Source organism: Carassius auratus, unplaced genomic scaffold (assembly GCF_003368295.1).
Source record: "Carassius auratus strain Wakin unplaced genomic scaffold, ASM336829v1 scaf_tig00027954, whole genome shotgun sequence".
NCBI classification, from domain to species: Eukaryota; Metazoa; Chordata; class Actinopteri; order Cypriniformes; family Cyprinidae; genus Carassius; species Carassius auratus.
In genome coordinates this window covers 161,293-181,481 of record NW_020525644.1, presented here as the reverse complement: position 1 = coordinate 181,481, position 20,189 = coordinate 161,293, and the positions used below count along the sequence as shown (strand labels likewise).

Genomic DNA, 20,189 nt, shown 5'->3' with positions numbered 1-20,189 from the left:
CCTTCATCTTACGCTCACTTATAATTTCTTTCAAAACACTTATTATTTAACAACACTATTAAATGTATACTCTTCAGTCAAACTCAAAATGAATATCCATTTTTACAGTACATTATCATGTTACTTAAAACAATTTATTTTAGTTTTTAGTGTTTTACTTTTTAACTCATTTAACCGCTTATCTCTCCTCTCAGCAGTCACACCACTGAGCCTGAGACACTGCCGTAAAGACTCATCACGCTGCTAACTGACAGATGCTGAACTGAGACCAGTTTTTGGGTGCAGAATAGGGTAAGAGGACTTTAAATCAATGCAATATGACACAGCTTTACAGTGGGTTACTTCTAGGCATCTGTCTATCTGTCATCATTTTATGTAGGGGTGCACCGACATATATCGGCCGATGATTAATGCACATCTCATCAGTAAAGCCGGTTATCTAATCAGCGGTAAATGCCATCAGGTGAGTGATTTCCTATAAAGCAGCTGTTACTAAACGGAGCCGTTGTTAACTTTACCCGCTGATTGGAGAACCGGCTTTACTTACTATGGACATTAATCATAGGCCGATATATATATCGTGCACCCCTAATTTTATTTACCCTCATGTTGTTCCAAACCTTTATGACTTTCCCCTGTGATGTGATATCTGTAAGAATGGTATCTCCCAGAAATATATTCCCAAAAGTAAAAAAAAAAAAAAAAATCACCATTAAAAAGAAATCAGTCAGACAGAAATGTCTCATTGTTGCTATATGCGTTGACCCTGTCACTCTGCACTATAACAGAATGAAACCCTCAGCTGTTCTAAAGCAGTAAGAAGCGCATGGCCACTGCCAATCAATAGCAATAATAACAGGGAAAAATGTCAACATGTCACAATACTGGTTAAAAGCGACCCAGGATAATTGATCTAATGAATAGCCCAGAGGAGACAGACCCTGAGGCCTGGTGTAGCTGAATAAATCCATATTCCACTCATCATGTCCAGGATTACACCTGACAATTCCAGTGCTCTGGTTGGACTGAACTTTAGGTCGGAGAAACTGGATCTTCTTTACCAAATTTTCTTAATGCAATTCTCGACAGAGTCATGGTTCACCAGTGCAGGCAAAACATTAATCTATAAGCCATCACAGTCAACAATCATCTATGAATATCAGATTACAAGACTGACAATGGTACAAAGATTCAGATTTTAATAAAGGTGATACAATAGATATGAACAATAAATATAATTCAACACTGTATTACAGACAACATACAGAATTAACAAATATTGCTACTTACTATGCAATCACATAATAATTGCTGTTAATAGTGTTCATCGTCTGGTTGACTACGTCTTGTATACATTTTTCCTGTTAACAAGTATTCTACAATTACCAACCAAAAGCTTGGGGTCAAGACTTTTTTTAATGTTTTGCTAGTCTCTTATTTGATTAAAAACATAAAAAAACAGTAACATTCAGTTGTTTTTATTTAATACATTTTAACATTTAAATTATTCCAGTGATGGCATCTTCCTTTAAAGCAGTCATTACTCCAGTCTCCAGTGTTCAGATTCTTCAGAAATCATTGTAATATGCTGATCTGCTGGTGTTTATTATTAACAATGTTGAAAACAGTTTTGTTGCTTAATATTTTGGTGGAAAGTGGAAACCATAAAATATAATTCTTAAAGAAATCTTACAGACCCGAGATTATTTAAAAATATATTCCACGCTCAGTTTGTAAAAAAAAAAAAAAAATGTGTGGCATTAAATGTTGATTAAAATTAATTTTCACACTTGTCCGAAATATTTTTCTTATATTAAGTGAAATCATGAATGATAAAAAAGTCAACTAATTATCAACCCCCAATTGATATGAAACACCTCCTCCATGTATCCGAAATATTAGGCTACCTGAAACAGGTGACTAGCCTACTGTACCTAATAATACACTGCCAGCACTAGTGTTCATTAAGTAAAAATTTCTGCACTTAATACATCAAATTGGTGGAAAGCATCACAGACAAATGCTACTAATAAATCTTTGCCGCGCACTAAACTTGCATTGTTTGTGTTTTGTTATTGTTTTCAGTTCACCATGTGAACAGAAACAGTCTGACAACGATACACAGCCACTAACGCGACACACTCATGGACTGTATAAAAACACACTTAACTCAACATAACAATCCAGCAGCGAACACAACATTTATACCGGGTTATTAATCATGCAGACTGGTGTTACATTAGTCACAACGCTTTGTCCGCGAGGAAGAAAACACGGATTGGCTTGAAATTACTGTTTATGGTCTCTTTCGTATTGCCATGAGCATTTGTCCTGCAAAAACCGTGCACATATGACTTTTATCAACATTTTAATAATGATACGGGAATCCTAAGCACTTGCCAATACATAACACACCTGGCACTCACAATGCAACACAACATTTCAAGCCCACTCTCCAGGTCCAATCGCAAATGAGACCCTCACGCTATGCTACGAAGCTAACACAGTTATAGCAATTATTACAGCAAATATAAAATGTGAATTCTTAACCAGGAGTAATACTTACCGTATTCTTTTCATCGGATGTCTCCAAAAACGCGGCTTCTTGATAAACACCCAGTAATCCTCAGTGTTTGGCTTGGGTTTGTAACCCGTGCTAGCGCTGTTTGTGGGTCTGTCCAGACTCCGTGGGGTCTGTAGTGGATCTGAAGCCGGAATCCTCCCTATTGCTCTCACTCTCCCTGCTGCTAGTAATGACCGATTTGCGAATGAATCATTATGTTGAATCAATTCTTTTGAATCATTTTGTAAAACCGATTCGCAAAGCTAAAGTGAATGGCATGCTAACTACAAATAACGACATATAGCCTATGCGACAGGTAGGAGCAGTTATCTGTGAGAAGAAAAAACAAAAATAAACACATGGGCTTAATTCCATTGAAAGCATCATATGCAACACATCTTTAACAGTTATAATTAGGCATATATCTAAATACAACACCCTAAATACAATATGTCTTTACTTCACTGATCTATAATAGATAATAATTATATATAGATCAGTGGTTTACTTCCAAAAAACCGTGCGTAGAATTCTGGGAACTTTGGATTGACGTCTCAAAAGAATTGATTCATTGAAACGAACGATTCAAACGAACCGATTTGCTAAATGAATCATGTTTTCCAACGCTGCAGTTCTGAATTGCCCGCTCCAGTATGGCTGAATCGGCCTCAGGCTGCCCAGCAATAATACAAATATTAAGTGATGATAATTTGCTTTTGGAAAAAATAAGCTAGGTATAGTTACTGGTACAAAAGACTATACATTATATGTACTGAATGTGGAGTTGACTGTGATTCATTTGGCAAATTAGTGGTGTACTTGTCAACTTGATCCAAGAATGTCCTCAAAAAAATGTTTCTTTGACATCAAAATGAATAAGATCCATGAATACGGTTTGTTATTTTGCTTCTCAATTATACAAATTCATTCTTATGCCACGCACAGCAGCTCTGAAAGGATTGCTGCACGCCTACACACACACACACACACACTCCAGGGACTTAGGGACAGGATGGATGTGTGCTGGCTTTGTCTTCCAGACACATCCCCAAAATTCCTTCCAATTACATCTGACAGTTAGATGGCTGACCCCAGGTTCAGAATGTTACACATCAGCCAATCACTGCTCTCTGCATGGGCGGCAAAAATCCAGCCAAGGGCCCCTTCTGCTAACACCTCCAGAGTGAGAAGCACTGGTCCAGAATGGCTCCATGTTTATTAATTCATATTTATTTGAATATTAAAGGCAAGCACAAACTCCACAGTAATTATTGCTATTTAAAGACTTGACATTAAATAATCTGTTTTCAAGGGGAAAGGAGGGCTGATCTAGGAGGAGATTGTATATTAAAAAAATAAAATAAAAAGACCACAACAAAATATGATTTTAAAGCACATTTATCTCATGTTTCAATAATTGATAAGAAAAATATTCTTTAATAAATTATTAAATTATTTTTTCTTATTGCTGAATAAATACAAATTCTCATTATTATTATTATTATTATTGTAATGCAAAATGTAATACATTATTTCAATCATATTTATACATTATTATTTATAATATTTAAAACCAAGGGCACTATTACTGATGTTGTACTGAATTTATTCTAAAAATAGTGTAACAGGTTGGACATTATAATTACATTACTACAGTAATATTCTTTGCATGCAGTAATGAGACTTTTAGGGAAAGTGTGCTTAACTGCCAATAAAATATCATCAAAATGCAAGCACGATTTAAGCCAGGCCTATAATATAAATGCTTTATTATTGTTTTATTTGTATTTACTTTTTACTTAATGCAATTATAAAAAGAAAATAAAAAGACATTTTGAGAAAAATTACAACCCAGGCATTTCTGTGTGAGATTCCCCCAAAACATTTCTGATATAAAATAAATACAGATCTGCAATTACAAAAAACCAAGACAGTAGGTCCATCAAAGAGGGTATCATACAATCTTACTAGCCACTCCAGAGACACCACAAGGACTGGCACACCGTTCCACAATCTACTTATTACGGCTGCAGTCCATCTTCAGGCAGTGCTGCTGGTTGGTCCTCAGTTCCCTTTGATCCAGGACTTTACAGGAAATTGTGTACATGGCAACTCCACAAACCTCACCAGATTCTATATTCAGCTCTCTTGGAATAAAAACAGCTTTCAAAAGACCGAGAGCTTTTAAATGAATCCAGAAAGATATAATAACCTGTTGTTTACACTTTACAACCACAAGCTATACAAAAATATATATTTCCAAAGAGACCGTTGAGATCTGAGCATTCTTAACATAGGACTATTTGTAGAAAGAAATCCCTGTAGTAGTTGTTTCAATCCATAATCTATCTTAATAAATATTTGCAATTTTCAGGATTTTTCTAGTTGGTCCTCACAGTACCCATCATTGGCTAACTCTAATCAAAACCAGTATAAACAGCTCTACTCACCAAAACTTAAAGGGATTACATAGCACATTTTAAAGGGCAACTGTGAATATATTTCTTCCCCTGTGCTGTGAGCACTGATTAACTACTTGCATGTCACAGATCATGATGCCCCCGTTTATAAAGCTGAAAACTTAAAAACTTTTGTTGGGTAAGCTTGCTTAATCTACTCTCCAGATGGCAATTTTGCCATCACTTTTTGCAGAGCCACTGAGTATGTATCGGTCCTCTGCTGAGAAAAGAGTTTGAACAGTGTCTTCATGAGCCTCCAGCTCCTTCTCAACCTTCAGGCTCTCAGAGTCCAACACAAAGATCTTCCCCACAACCTTACTGAGGCCTGACCCACCGTTACAACCAATCCAGACCTAGAGAAAGAGAAAGAAGAGACCACGTTTTTTCTTCCAGTGTGCTATATGATCACATTTCATCCAAGCAAACAAAAAGAAATTACACTACTGTTCAAAAGTCTGTGGACATTAAGATCTTTTAACATTTTTGAAAGAAGTCTTTTATGCTTACCAAAGCTTCATCTATTTAATAAAATTACAGTATCGTGGAATATTTTAAACTTAAAATAACTGTTTTTTTATTTTAAGCAATTTATTCCTGTGATGGCAAAGTTTAATTTTCAGCAGCCATTACTCCAGTCTTCAGTGTCACATGATCCTTCAGAAATCATATGCTGATTTAAGTGTTTAGGAATTAATAGCATTTCAAAAGTTCAAAAGAACAGCCTTTATTTAAAATAGAAACATTTGAAACCTTTTTTTTCTTCTTAAGATTTCATTTCAAATTCCTGAAAGTATGACCATGGAAATGACATGTAAAATGTAACATCTTACCTGATCCTTCACTCTGATCATACAGGTGACCCCACTGCAGTTGGGGACTGTGACCTGTTTAGGTGCTTTGACGGGGTCACTGGAATCCCATATACAAAGCTCTGCTGAGTCAGTGAAACTTGTCCAGATCTGTCTTTTCTATAAAAACACATAACAAGATCCTGAGATCAATCATTATATCTGAGCACATTATAATTTTATGCAATTCACACCATTTAGTGGCATGGCTGACCTCTCTGCCTGTCTGGGTGTCAAATGTGTTTGTGCAAACAGCATGAAAAGGCAAAGGAAAACTACACACTAAAACAGCATAAAGTCATACACAGAGATCCCATAAATACTCATTCATTAAAATAATAAATAAAGATTTATAACTTAAAACTAGCTTTTTTATACATCATATATGAGTCTTTATGAATAATAACAGATGTTCTGTCCATATATATTTTAGGATGGGGGATAATCATGTTTGGGGGTCATATTTGGTTACAGCTGATACTGTGAGCGGACCATGAAAAATACAAACCTCCATAAACAGTGTGAAACTGCTGAAGGATGTGGTTTTCACATCATCTGGGAGGGAAATCTTACAAAGCAGATCTCCACGGGGACTCAGCCTCATGACACAATCCTTGGCACCTTCACAAGCAATAAACACATGCTAAATTGAAATTAAGTAATGTATAGATTGATAATATATTCAATAACATTCAATAATGTTAAAGGGGTCATGCGATGTTGCTAAAAAGAACATAATTTGCGTATTTGGTGTAATGCAATGTGTTCATGCGGTTAAAAAAACACATTATTTCCCACATACTGTACATTGTTCTGTTGCTCCTCTATGCACTGCCTTTCTGAAACATGTTGATTTTTACAAAGCTCATCGGTATGAAAAGTGACGTGTGCTCTGATTGGCCAGCCATTCAGTGCATTGTGATTGGCTTAATACCTCAAGTGTGTGTTGGAAATGTTATGCCCCTTACCTAACTGAGATGCCGTGTCCAGGCATGACCAGACAAAATCAATAAAACACATTATATACGAGCCATTTGTTGCATCCAGTGGGGACATAATTACTTATTATAATGACTTTTACTGTCTTTTTACATGTTGCATAGCATATCATGCCACGTAAACATAAAACCATTGTCTGCATTTGTGATCAGAGAAACGACAAACAACAAACACTACTCTACACTGTTGAAAACTCACTTTTGAATCATCAGTAGCTAATCCTTTGAATATGTAAACATGCTTACAGACTGTGAGTCAGAAGCACCTTACGTGTTACGACGAGCCATTTCAGGTAGCCATGGTTGAATCACATTATATGACCCCTTTAAGCTATCCATCGGCAAAATAAATAAATAAAAACAAAAAATTGGCCACCTGAATGCTTTTGTAAAATGTAATATGTAAACATTTTACAGTATGTATTGGACCTTCTAGTTAACAACAGTTTTGGACAGTTTTACCAAGCTCAAACTTACCACACCATAATTCGTCATTGTTAATCTGAATGGACTGCAGTCTGTCACAGGACAGATGAAACTGTCTCTTCACCTTCAGAGAGGGGACGTCCCAAACGATCACAGTGCCATCTGCACTACAGGAATACACCTGTGCTTGGCTTGGAGAGCACATCAAAATGAAATTGTATATGGCCAAATATACAAAAAGTACCACAAACAATGCTGCCACCTGATGGGAACACTTTTAATTGTATTTTTGGAGTAAATTTTCTTAATTCCTTTATCTATATAACAAACCAAATATGTGTTTATATATATATATATATATATATATATATATATATATATATATATATATATATATATATATATATATATATATATATAAACACATATATGTACATTCTACTAAAAATATAATAAATTCCAAAAAAAATATATATATATATTGCAATGCAGTTGGTCTAATCCAACCAGTCTAATCCGGCCAGGATACAGACCGAGTGAATGATGTTAATGTCCAGTCCTCACCCTGGTCTGTTCTCAGGGTTCAGTTTCTCCAGGGCAAAGTCTGTGACCTCTCCACGGTGCTCAGTCAGCTGTTTATGACACAACATACTGCGAATGTTAATTATGTAAATGACGGAGTCCTGAGAACCAATCCACACCTGCTTCTGGTCCAATCCCATCATGCAGTTCTGGGCACCAAAAAAGAAAAAAAAGACTACTGTGTGAAATCTGTTTTGAGATATAGACTGCAATTTTCCCTCTTCCACAGATCCAAAGAAGTATAAGAAGTATAAGACAAAAGCTGCAAACATTATGGCAAGGTGATTGTACAATACATGATATACAATTTACTGAGGTCCCTCAGGCCCCACTTGAACAACACTTTCTCAACAACTGCAGGATCACTAAATAGATTTCTTAAATTAAACTTTTGATATTGCTGATATCAAGTACTTTTCTATCATCTTCAATATATTAAATCAAAATCTTAAAATATATCAGTATATTAAATCTTAAAATCAAACAGCAGCATCTTACCAGTCGAGATTCTCCTAAATGAATACAGTTTTGCATCAGGGACCAACTGACAGCATCAAACACAACCACTTTCCCACAGCTGAGAGCACACCAGAGCTTGGGGTTTCCATCCACATCTCTATTTAAATGACCTGGAAGATGTTAAAAAGAATGATTTAACATGAAATCTTACACAAGCAGTTTATATAAATCTTACATAACACAGATGCTTACACAAATAAAGTTTATATTTATAACTGAAAAAAAAAGAAAAACACGGAAAAAGTTTCATTTGATTACATGCATATGCTCAATTCATGCAGTATGTAGCTTTGTCCAGTATGATTCACTTTTCAGTCTGAAAAAATGTGTCTAATAACCTGAACTGAAATAATGTATATCATAATCTGACAAAGTCTCTCAGTGGACAGATTAGACAGGGCAAACCCAGACCATAAACATATTTTATCTATTTCACCAAAAACTCCTGCATGCAGACCTGGAGTGTAGAGTAAGACATCGACAGACTGAGGGAGCGTCATGTTCTGGGACGGATTGATCTTGTGTTTCAGAGTCTCTGCTGTGGGTCTGGGGATGATCATGGGGACTGTGGGAATGAGGACAAGATACTTTAATTCAACTGTCTTGTCTTCATCATGCAGTTGTTCTTACAGGTAGGGAGTGAGACACACCTTCTTGTCGCTGCTTTTCAAAATAGGCCAGTTTGGAGGCAGCACAAATAGCCTTGGGTGTCTTTAAACATCCCACCACTGCATCCATAAGCAGGACATTGGTCAGGGCCTGCTGCACACACTGGGGGTCCTGATAAACACAAGAGACCACAGAACACAAACTAAAGTATTTTGTGCATTTGTAGTTTAAACATGCATTGATTTTGAAAAGGAATAACAGTCATCGTCTCAAACAAGAAAAGAGAAACAAACTTGAATCCTTAATAAAAAAATAAAAAACAGCATATTGTTTATCATAGATGTTTATCTAATGGCAGTAAATGGGAATGAACTGGTAGGCCATATCAAAGGTTGTGTGTGATTTTCAAAACTATTACTCCCTAAACAACACCCTATTACGAAATAATGAATGGACGCAAATTCAGCTTTGCCATTACATGAATAAATGAAATTGAAAAATAGAAAATAATTGTTCTAGAAAATTTTCATTTTATATTTCATGTTTTGACTCCAGTTTGAGATATTTGACAGTACAGGTGAATTTGACCTTATGGTTGTCTGCCATCATTCTCCCAGCCCACATCTCCTTGATCATCAGGTTCCACAGTTCACTCTCAGATTTTAAATTAGCCTCAAATATTTCCTTCCTTAGGCTGTTCTTGATCTTTAGAGAGGGGATCCTCAAAAGCGGGGCAACGGAGAGGTTCACTTCCTGGGTTCACAGAATTCATACGGTTACCACAAACACTATTTTCTAATTTAATTTTAAAAGGAATATTACAGCTTATAGGTATAAAGACTCACTAACCTCAATGTCCCTAAACTTGGCAATCTCAACATATCGACATCTGCCTGTCAGCAGAAAGAGCCTCTTTTGAGTCATGGCAATTCTGCCAGCACCATAACTGGTTTTCACAGGGCTGGACAGCTTGTACACACACTCATTGTTGTCTAGACATTCCAGGACCTCAGCAGGCAGGTCAATGTCCTGTGCTCCTGCCTCGGCCTGTTTCCAGAAGCTATAAAACACTCTGAACATCTCTGGATGAATATGCTTCGGACCACCTGAGAAGAACAAACATATTACAATAAAATATGTTACACAACACTGGTAGAATATTTTTATTTTCTTTTTCAGATTTTTTTTTAATTAATTTGTATTATTGTATTTTTGTTTAAATGTATTCAAAATATAGTTTATGATTAAACACTACAAGTCTTAGAATTGTACAGTTTGAAAATTAAAGGTGCAGTGTGTAAATTTTAGCGGCATCTAGAGGTGAGGTTGTGAATTGCAACCAATGGCACAGTCCCCCGCTCGCCCCTCCCTTGAGAGAAGCTACCGTGACCGACACAGGTAAAGATGTCATCAGTAAAGACATCAGAGAGCAAAGGTAAATCAAGGACTTATTTTTACTTAATTATTCAATAAATTGATACTATGTTAATGTACTTGTTCATCATTGTGTCAGTGTTTTATTCGCAAGAACAACAAAGTGACGAAACACGCTCTGTTGAACAGTTTGTCCATTTAGGGCTACTATACAAACATGGTGGTGGCTTCCATGCAAGGGGACCCGTGGTGTATGTAGATAGAAATTACTCAATCTAAGGTAATAAAAACATAACGGTCCATTAAGTAAGGTCTTTATACACATCTGAAAACATAGTTATGTATATTATATTGCATTTCTGTAGATAGATCGTTGTAAATATTACACATTGCACCTTTAATATTCATTAATAGCCTGAGGTTTGCCAAACATTAAGTATAAACTATAGAATACCACAAAGCTATAGAAGACAGCAAAGTACCAATAAATTAAATATTCTATCTCTATTATCTCTATCCAAAAACTCTATGTCTATTACTTACTGGTATGGTACAAATATATTGCATATCTTTAATGGTTTTATACAATGACACAGTACAGCTTAAACTTACCAACTATGAGAGCTTCAAACAGTCTCTGTGAAGTGGCCATGTCCCGCACAATACCAGACTGCTGAGTGCACATCACAAACTCCTCCAGCTGCATAGGGGTCTTGGGCAGCTCAAACTTCTTCACGTGATAGTCTGATTCCTCATGCTCGCTTTTTTCATTGTTCTTCACCTGACAGATGAGTCGCTTGAGCTCAGATCTTTTCTCTACCTGGACTCTATCCTCTATCTGCAGAGAGTCCATCAGCGTCTTCACCAGCTCTCCAGGAAAAATCGCAATATCTGTTTTGTAGAGGTTCTGGAAGTCGCTGAGGGCATCCAGTCGCTTAGAGCTCAGCATGTTGATGAGGCCGCGCAGGTAAAAGTATCTTGCTAGCAGGGAGGAATCATCAAGTGGGGTGGCTGATATGGCTTTGTTCAGCTGGAGGATAAGATCTCCAAAGTAATGGAGTACATTGGGGTAGTTCAACGGAGAAGGGAAATCTGGGAGCTGGAAGATCTTGAATGGCCTGACTGGAGTATTCAAAGCTTTTGGGATAAGGAATTTCACAAAGACGGTCAGTAACATAAATATATTATGATAATCTGTAAATACAAAACAGCATTACAGTACTGCAGTTCTCTTACGCTTTCCAGGAATGATCTTAGTTGGAGACATCTTTTTGAGGAGAGTCAGGTGTTTCTTGTTGTCCAGGTCAGGGAGACTTGAGCCCAGACGTTTGCTCAAACCGCTCTCTAAAGAACCATTTCGCAAAACTATTTCCTTTATGGTGGGTCTGCGGGAGTAATCCATCGATCTACACAATCTACAGAAATGAATAACAAATTATATATATATATATATATACTGTCACTTTCAATCAATTTAATGCTTACAAAAATCACTAAACATTTCAATTATTAATGTGTAAAATATGTTATTCTAAGTTGGCAAAGACATTTGTTCGAAAATGACAACACAGCTTCAAGTTACTTTTGGTCTTCTGTCTGAGTACTGAGCTCCATTTGGGTAAATTTGTCTCTTTTTCCATTCAAACGTTCTTTCAAGAAGGAGTGGAAAATGTGTGTTTCCAAGACCTGTCATGAATAAAAAGCCACCAGTCATTCTATTCTATTTTGAATTTTTGTAGACCAGACATATTATTAAATTGAAAGTCACCTTTTTGTAGAATTGTTTGTCGTCTGGCTCCCTGGTCTTCAGAAACTCATCAGTGTTAAAGATTCTGTGTTCGTAATTAAGGTTATCACTGACATCTCTGGATAAAGAAACATTTCATTACACATGTGTAGAAGATACAAAAATCAGGTCTAGTTTCCTGCATAGGTTCTTACTGACCTAAACATGTTAACGATGAGCTCCAGGGTGATGTTTTGTATTTCCAAATTGAGCCTGTGCTGCCACTGTCTTCTCTGCATCCGCAGCTCATAAAGACTGCTACATATTCTCTGATGAACCATTTCCAAGTCATAGTGTAATTGAAGACCTTTCCTTCTACATGAAGATCCAGCAAACCAATTACAATTCTGACAAATACATGACTGAATACATTACGAACATATAATGGGACCTGGGGCCTATACCATGAAACTGATTTATAGTTCAGTTTAGATTGTGACCTTAAATCCATCACACATGAATTGAGTGCAGGATTAGTTGAGGTGACGGAGAAAGTTGATGATCAGCATCATGGTACCAACAAAGCCTGATTGGATTATTTGGATTTGTCAACTTGAGTTTGTTAAGCTACTATCATTGTGCAGGCCCCTGGTCTCTGTGAGTTTATTAATATCTTGTATATTTTGATTAATCCAGTAGAATAATGTTTCTTACCGACACTTGAAACGCTGAGCAGCTGCCTGCGGGATGTCTGGGACGTCAACATAATGACAGCCAGCGCAGGACACAGTTCCCTCATCAATACTGATCAGAATCAGGTCATCTGTTAACTGATAAACAAAATCCTGAATTAAAGAACAGCTGAATGAGTTAATAGAGACCATTATTTAGGCTTTACCTTGGCAACGTCCTCATAGTGGCTGATGTGGCATCCCATGAGGAAGGTAGTTGGTGCCATAACAAAGTCAAGCATCTTGTGGGACAGTATAGGCACCAGTGTGTGCTGCCAGTGCAGGGGCCAAATATACAACATGAAACACTCTATGATCAGAGTAAGTTTGGCCCAGTCTGAGGAAAAGAACACCATACGCTGCTCTGTGAGTATACTGGCAATGATCTGCAGGGGAACAGAGACATATAAAAATTTTTTCAATGTGATGTGGACCAAAACATTCATTAACATTTTTGTTTCGTCAAAACGTTCATCCATTTTTTTTTTATCTAAAATTGACTGGTTGTGATTTCCAGACCGTCTGTGTTCACACAAACTGCTAACAAAGAAAACCCCTCAATTATTTTTGTTTCCGCATTAAGTCATTTATGTTTGAGACCTGCAGCAGCTCTCTAGACTTGAAGCAGAAGAGCGGAAGATGCAAGTCCAGGTCGATAACAGGATGGTTTTTGTCTTCTCTGGATGGAAGGACAATCGTCAGAGGGCTTAAGGTGAATGCCTGACATAACAAATAATATAAATACTTCACATGTATTATGCATGTTGTATTATGCATAGAATTTTTTGCACAATGACAATTTTATTTCAGTTCTCCAACTCTGATAAACGTTAGATGTCTAAAAGAACCCACCACATACAGCTGGCCAGGAGGAGGGACTGGGACCAGAGCCAGTTTAGCAGAAAACTCCTTCACTTGCTCTTCCATATCAGTCATTTGACAGACTTTGAGCTGACCTAAGAGGCTGCGGATGGGAGAGAGAAAACTCAGGAAATGGAAGAAAAGGTGGTGTGTGTGTCATTTTGGATGTTCGAATGCTTTCTCCTAGATCAGTTTAATATGCAAAGAAAACTTTTTGTAGGTAATTCTCTAGATTGTGTGAATACTGTGGCTCTAAAGTGATTTCAAAACAAGCTCTGTTTTTACAATAATTCAAATATTGCAAATATATGTGTTGTATGTGTGTTTCGTATAGTATAGACAAACTGAGTGCTTTATGAAGACAGAATAGCAGAATCTAGTACTGCTGATAAGTCTCTTGTTATATATTCTCCTATTCCTCTTAGCCCGGTCTCTATATTTATCTAAGGTACACCATCATCGATAATGATAAGAAAAATTTAAAGGCGGGTGTTATGAGTGACAAGCAGACAGCCAACATAACACACAAACACATGCTGAGTGTCGTGCCTGCCTGCGAAGATCAGACAGAATTAATAAAAAGGTATATTAGTCGAAATTAAAACTAATTTGCATTCGAATGCAAAAATTGTTTATTTGAATTTCAGATGTGGCTCAGGGAGCATTATCAGCGGTGCACGAGATAAGGTGATGGTGATGTAGGCTAAGTGTAGTTGTAGATTTTGTTAGTCTGTCCAGTTGAGCCCACAAGATGCTCCGCTGTTGCATTTTTCATTCAAAGTATTTGAGACATATATAGAAGCTCAGTGCAGAGAATATATTGTTTGGCCAGGCGCCAAAGTAAATGGCTTGAAACCAAGATGATGATGTTTGTTCATATTGTTAATGCAATTTATGAAACTATATTTGATTTGATAATATAAGATTAGAGGATATGCACTTTTTTTATAGACAGCCTTTATATCATTGCATTGAATAAACAGTATAATGAGGTTCATTATTGTGCTCATTTCGCCCTCCTGTGGCTTCAGGATAATGGTCAGATGTTTCTGTCATGTGGAGGGGTAAGGAGGAACTCAAGTGCAGACAGGATGTACCAAACACAGGATTAATTAACACAAAAAGGGGAAAACAAAACCCACGAGGGGGAAAACAATGACTAGGGTAGACACTAAATAACTTAACAAGACACGATAAACAAAGACTCGAAACACAAGAACACTAACTACAAATAAACAACAACAGGTCTCACAACGTCTTCTTCCAAGGGCAACACCGAGTAACAATATTTCACAGGAACATGGAGTAACACATATCACAATGTGGAACAATCACAATGAGGAACAATGAACCGACAAAAGACAGCGCACACTAGGGGATCTAAATAGGGGAACTAATTAAGACACAACAGGTGGCACAGATAAGGCAGTCACGACAAGACTAGGATAACAAGGGGGCGGGGCAAGGGGACGAGACAACACAAGCACATGGCCCAAAGACAAGGCCATATGATCCTGCCTCAAGACTAGAGAAAAGTCAGGACATGAAGGCAGAATCATGACAGTTTCCTTAAACTTATATTTAATCTGCATATAAAATATAAAAAAGGAGATATTTGTTTCAGATTTTATTTTGTTATTTTGTTTTATTTGTTATTTTGTTTAAGAGAAAAATGTTTTCTTTTTAAATGGAAAATACAGCGGTTCAGTTTAAACCTTTTTTCTACTGCTCTCTATTTAAGAAGGGTTATAAAAGAGTTTCAATAATTATTGAGTGATACCGAAATGAAATATTATATTGTGATACATTTTTTAGCTATATTGCCCAGCCCTATATTCTCCTTTGTTTCCCAAATATTTCCTTTTTTTTAGTACATGTGAATAAATGTCTTGAATCTTACCTAGACAGACAGTCCTTGAGAGCATTGTAATATGGGTGTTTTGATATAACACATATTGCATAACCAATGTAGAGTTGTGGAGACTTGTGGCGTCCATTCTGCATTCCTTCCTGTATAGCAGGGTTTGAAACAAAATATTTGAATATGTCAGTGCCTTAATCAAAAGAATATCAACTGAAAAACCACCATGTAGTCTGGAAAGTACTTCCCATTGCAGTATCAGTTTCATTAATCAATGGTATTAGTTTGATATTGTGATATTAGACAAATGATATTCATATGAACGTGTGTGTGTGTGTGTGTGTGTGTGTGTGTGTGTGTGCTCTTGTTTTTGTGACATATCAGGACACAACTCTGTATAATGACATGGGTATGACACAGGTATTACAAGGAGAGGGTGACTTATGAGGACATAACCCATGTCCCCATTTGTCCTTTGTCCTAACATGACCTGTGTCTACTTTAAATAACCAAATAGGACATATTAATATGTTACTATTTTAAACACATATTCAATCCACAAGATGCAAAACAAAAACAAAAAGAAAAAAAGCTGTAAATCAATTGCCTAAAATTCAATAGAAAGAGAATATTTGCATATTCAGTATTTGCATATAGGTCTCAATACTTGCACTGTTAGCAGGAACATTCACTTTGCATTTGACTTCATTTTGCCTTCTTTTTTTAAAACATTTTTGCTAATTCAAGCAGAATAACTGAAAAATGTTTACCATTAAAATTAATAGGAATAACTGCAAAAGTGTTCACTAAACTGGCATTGTCTATGAACAGATGAATAATCTTAAAGTTGTTAAATAAATCTTAAGTGTAATCTTAAATGTTATTAGTCCAGAGAGTAATAAACTTTAATAAAAAGTTCAGCACAGGTGTTATATAAATATAAAAAATGAACCTTACTTGTATTGATCTACTGTACTGGAGAACTACTCCATGAGACTGGTTTCCAAACACGTCAGTGAAGACTAGGAAGTGAAACTGTTCATCCTTTTGCTCCTTAGTTATCTGAAAACCACCTGATTTAAAAGAAAGAAATTAATATTTTTCTAATCGAATCATTCTAAACTAAAGTTACAGCTACTGTGAACTGAACTACAGTATTAAACATTTACAGCATTGCAGTCAGTTAAAACCATTATTATTATTCTCTTATATTGTTGTGTGCTGACCATTGGAACAAATCCTATAGAGATGTTTCTGAAGTATTACACTATGTAATCTATTAAGATCTGCATGGAACAGGGTTTCAGCAGAATGCACTGATATGATTCAACAACCAGACAAGCTTTTGCACACAAAGTTGTTTCACCTGGAAAGCAGAGTTGTGGCAGCGCCAGGTCCAGGTATTTGGGAACACTGACTTCCTCTGTGGTTTCTTCTTTGGGGTTGCCAGCCTTAATAACAGGCCTATCATTTTTCTTCTTATTGAAGAAGTGCTGTTGCTGGGTCTGGCTTAGGTTTCTCACGGCTGGTTCACTGAGATTCTCTGTAGACACAAATGGAGGTGCATGGACCTGCAGGACCACAGGATCGAGCAGCGGTAGAGGACTTCCATTCACCTGCAGCAAAGACTGGACACAATGATATGACTCAATCTGATGATAATATAAACATCTTTTTAAACTTTTTTTTCAAAAGCAATGTTCCCTTTTCAGATGCAATAAATAAATAAATAAATAAATCTATAATCAAATCATATCAAATAGATCAAATAAAATAAAATAATAGAAATAATTTAATGAACCTTCATTCTAGCACCTTTCAGAGTCTAGCTTTCACAAACAAACTCCCATGAACCTCTATGAAATAAAATAAAAAGAAATATTTCATTCATATAAAAAAACAACAGATATTATCTTTAAAATTGAAACTCTACATCAAAGTTAAAACTGAAAACAAAATTCAGATTCCATCATAATCTAGTCTATAGCTCTAGACCTGTTCCATCATGTTTGATGCATAAGTTGCTTTAAATGAAGAGATCTGTTGTGCCTTACACCTCATAACAGTTTAACAAAAACTTGCCGAAGGAAATTATTTTACCTGGGACAGCTCCTTCAGTTTATCATATTCAGGTCCAACAACGATACAAGCTTTCAGTAATCCTGAAGGCAGACCGTCTGCCATTGATAATCAACAGGATTGGCACTCCTTATAAGATCTGTATGAGAGATCAGTGAAGAAAACACACATATTCATTTCAATCTCAGAAATGTGTAGCTCCTGGGCTGTGAACTGAAATTTAAAAGAAGTAAAACATTTTTTGCTTAACACTGTAGATTATATGTGATGAACTTTAAATATACTATATTAAGATAGAGTGTAGACATTAAAAAGTCAAGAATAACACAGCAGCATGGTTGTGGAAACAAACTAAAAACAGTTATTATTATACAGACACAACGGAAACCACAGATAAAAGAGATGTGCCAATAATCTAATTTTCCTGCTCTGGGAAGTTCCTGGTTTTAATTTGACTCATGCAGGTGTTGCAAGAGTAAAATACCTATTAAAAAAACAAACAAACAAACAAAAAATTTTCTGAAGAGCTTATAGGCTAGAATACGTGAATAGCCAGGGTGGGACATATTATAATTTTAGACACGTATTCAATCCACAATTTAAACAACATGCTACACATTTTAAAAATATAATTATGTGCAAGCCAATTATATATATATAAGATACTGTAACAAATGGAGCTGTAGGTGAATAGAAAAAAGAACACATTGTAGTCAATTCTTCAGCTTCAGATAATGAGTCACTGGTTTTATTTAGCCAAAATGTATTAACAGTTTTGCTAATTCAAGAACGATAACTGTAATAATTCAAGTATTTGACCTAATAAGAATAATTGCAAAAAACTCGAAGAGCAGCTGATGTTCTCAATGAACAGATAAATAGGCTAATCTTAAAGTTTTAATATAAGGCGATAACACTGAATTTTATTTTATATTCTAACCATGTAAATAAATGCCCATCTTTACTGTAAAGATAAGAATGCACGTACCTTTGTCGATCACCGGTATTATGAAAGTGAAATTAAGGCACGGACAGGTTGAGACAACAAACAGGACAAGCTGCTGAATGAGAGTGATCTGCGCATGCGCGACAGTCAAAAGGCACCACATGTTCTCGGTGGCCAGTGCTACTTTTAATACATGCAGTAATGTAGAGCAAACCTCTCTGGAAAATATGAATGTATTAAAATGTTTTGGGATATTCCACTGTAATCTTCTGTGACCCGTTGCTTTACACCACTACCTCCTCTCTCGCTATTTTACATCCTCCGGAAGCCTGCTGTCGGAGATTAAAAGAAGGGAAAAAATCATTTCATTCAAGGAACAATAACACACAATGTTATCAAGAAAATAACATTAAAATAAGAGAAGAAAACAAACTTTCAAAATTCTTACAACTTTTTTTATTCACAGAGTCTCTGATACTGTCAATATATAGGCTACTTATTCAAGTCAACAAAACCATTTTTTTTATTGGTAAATTTACACTTGTGAAATTTGGTCAATAGAATAAGTAGATAAATTAAGTAAAGGTACTGTTTCTATTAGTCAGGATAGTGAGTAATGCCAAAGAGTACATTTTCCCATTGAAGTGAAGGAGCTGCAAGGCAGTTTCCTCAAATTCGTTACAACAAAATACAATTTATATTTATATCTTTTTAAAATTTTAGTAAATAATGCTGGATACATTCTATAAATAAGCTTATAAGAAACTTCTTTAACCTTCTCATAATTTATTTTTCTCCAGCAAATCAATTTTCCATTCAATAAAGAGACCCAATGAGACAAAAGAGTATGGATAGCTTTATTATTCTTTTTGGGATTTTTTTTGAGTAACTGGCATTTAATAAGAAAGGAATTCATCATAAGAAAAGAGTTCCTTCTTTATTATATGACTAACCAATTTAAAATCGTTGTCAATACCTCTTTTTAAATCAAATCTAGAGCTAGTTCCATGTTTGAGTTATAGAGGGTTTCAACTGCTGCACAAAAAAAAAAAAACTCACCAAACCCCAAATGTGTCAAAAGCTTTATGAAAATCTGAGAATAAAAGTATTTTCATCGATTTAATATGAATAGTCTAATATCTAAAAGCAATCTTATATTTTTCGAAATGTGCCTGTTTTTCATAAAGCCTGACTGAGTTTAATCTATTATATATTCTAATACATTCTTAATTATTTTAGCAAATATAGAGGCAATTATTTTTTATAATATTTATTCAAAATACTAACTGACCGCCAATTATCAATAATAGTCTAATCTTTTTTAGGCTTAGAAATAAGGGTAATTCACCCCTTAGTCGAGGTAGATGGGAGGTTGGACTTAGATACTGTTCACAAAAAAACGAAAGGAAGAAAGGGGCAAGCTGCTCATCAAATAACAATTCTGACTCTGAGGTTATACCGTCAGTTCCGGGAGACTTAATATTTTTTAAGTTAATAATTTAATTGGTTATTTCTTCTAAACTAATAGGTTGGTCACACATCTCTTTATCTAAATTATTTCTTTTTTAAATCTCTCCCAGTGAATTTAAGAAATCATTATCGGCTTT

The 20,189-nt window shown here is 35.7% G+C and overlaps 2 protein-coding genes across 2 annotated transcripts in view; both read right to left on the bottom strand.

Moving 5' to 3' along the window:
• LOC113079404 (focal adhesion kinase 1-like) overlaps window positions 1-2,869 on the bottom strand; it is a 50,794-nt gene extending 47,925 nt beyond the window's left edge. The window contains exon 1 of the mRNA XM_026251671.1: window positions 2,567-2,869. The gene's annotated coding sequence lies outside the window, so the exon portion shown is untranslated. The remainder of the gene's footprint in view (window positions 1-2,566) is intronic.
• Window positions 2,870-4,172: 1,303 nt separating this feature from the next.
• On the bottom strand, window positions 4,173-18,798 carry LOC113079413 (DENN domain-containing protein 3). The gene is made up of 24 exons (XM_026251681.1): window positions 18,625-18,798; window positions 17,658-17,775; window positions 16,924-17,185; window positions 16,515-16,630; window positions 15,597-15,706; window positions 13,688-13,799; window positions 13,436-13,555; window positions 13,003-13,221; window positions 12,819-12,934; window positions 12,324-12,479; window positions 12,147-12,243; window positions 11,961-12,064; window positions 11,615-11,793; window positions 10,991-11,515; window positions 9,854-10,110; window positions 9,593-9,757; window positions 9,046-9,175; window positions 8,853-8,960; window positions 8,375-8,505; window positions 7,859-8,025; window positions 7,346-7,485; window positions 6,379-6,491; window positions 5,853-5,990; window positions 4,173-5,375 (listed from the first exon to the last, which is right to left on the bottom strand). Exons 2-24 carry the CDS (start codon window positions 17,739-17,741, stop codon window positions 5,172-5,174), a joined length of 3,753 nt encoding a protein of 1,250 aa, XP_026107466.1. The 5' UTR covers window positions 17,742-17,775; window positions 18,625-18,798; the 3' UTR covers window positions 4,173-5,171.
• Between the last annotated feature and the right edge of the window lie 1,391 nt (window positions 18,799-20,189).

Bases quoted from the DNA above. Each gene is read 5' to 3' on its own strand.
- LOC113079413 (XM_026251681.1), bottom strand. From the start codon at position 17,741: ATGGCAGACGGTCTGCCTTCAGGATTACTGAAAGCTTGTATCGTTGTT. The intron at 15,707-16,514 runs GTAAGGTTCATT...CCTGCTATACAG, and splicing joins AGTACAGTAGATCAATACAA to GAAGGAATGCAGAATGGACG. The intron at 10,111-10,990 runs GTAAGTTTAAGC...TGTTCTTCTCAG, and splicing joins GTTTGAAGCTCTCATAGTTG to GTGGTCCGAAGCATATTCAT.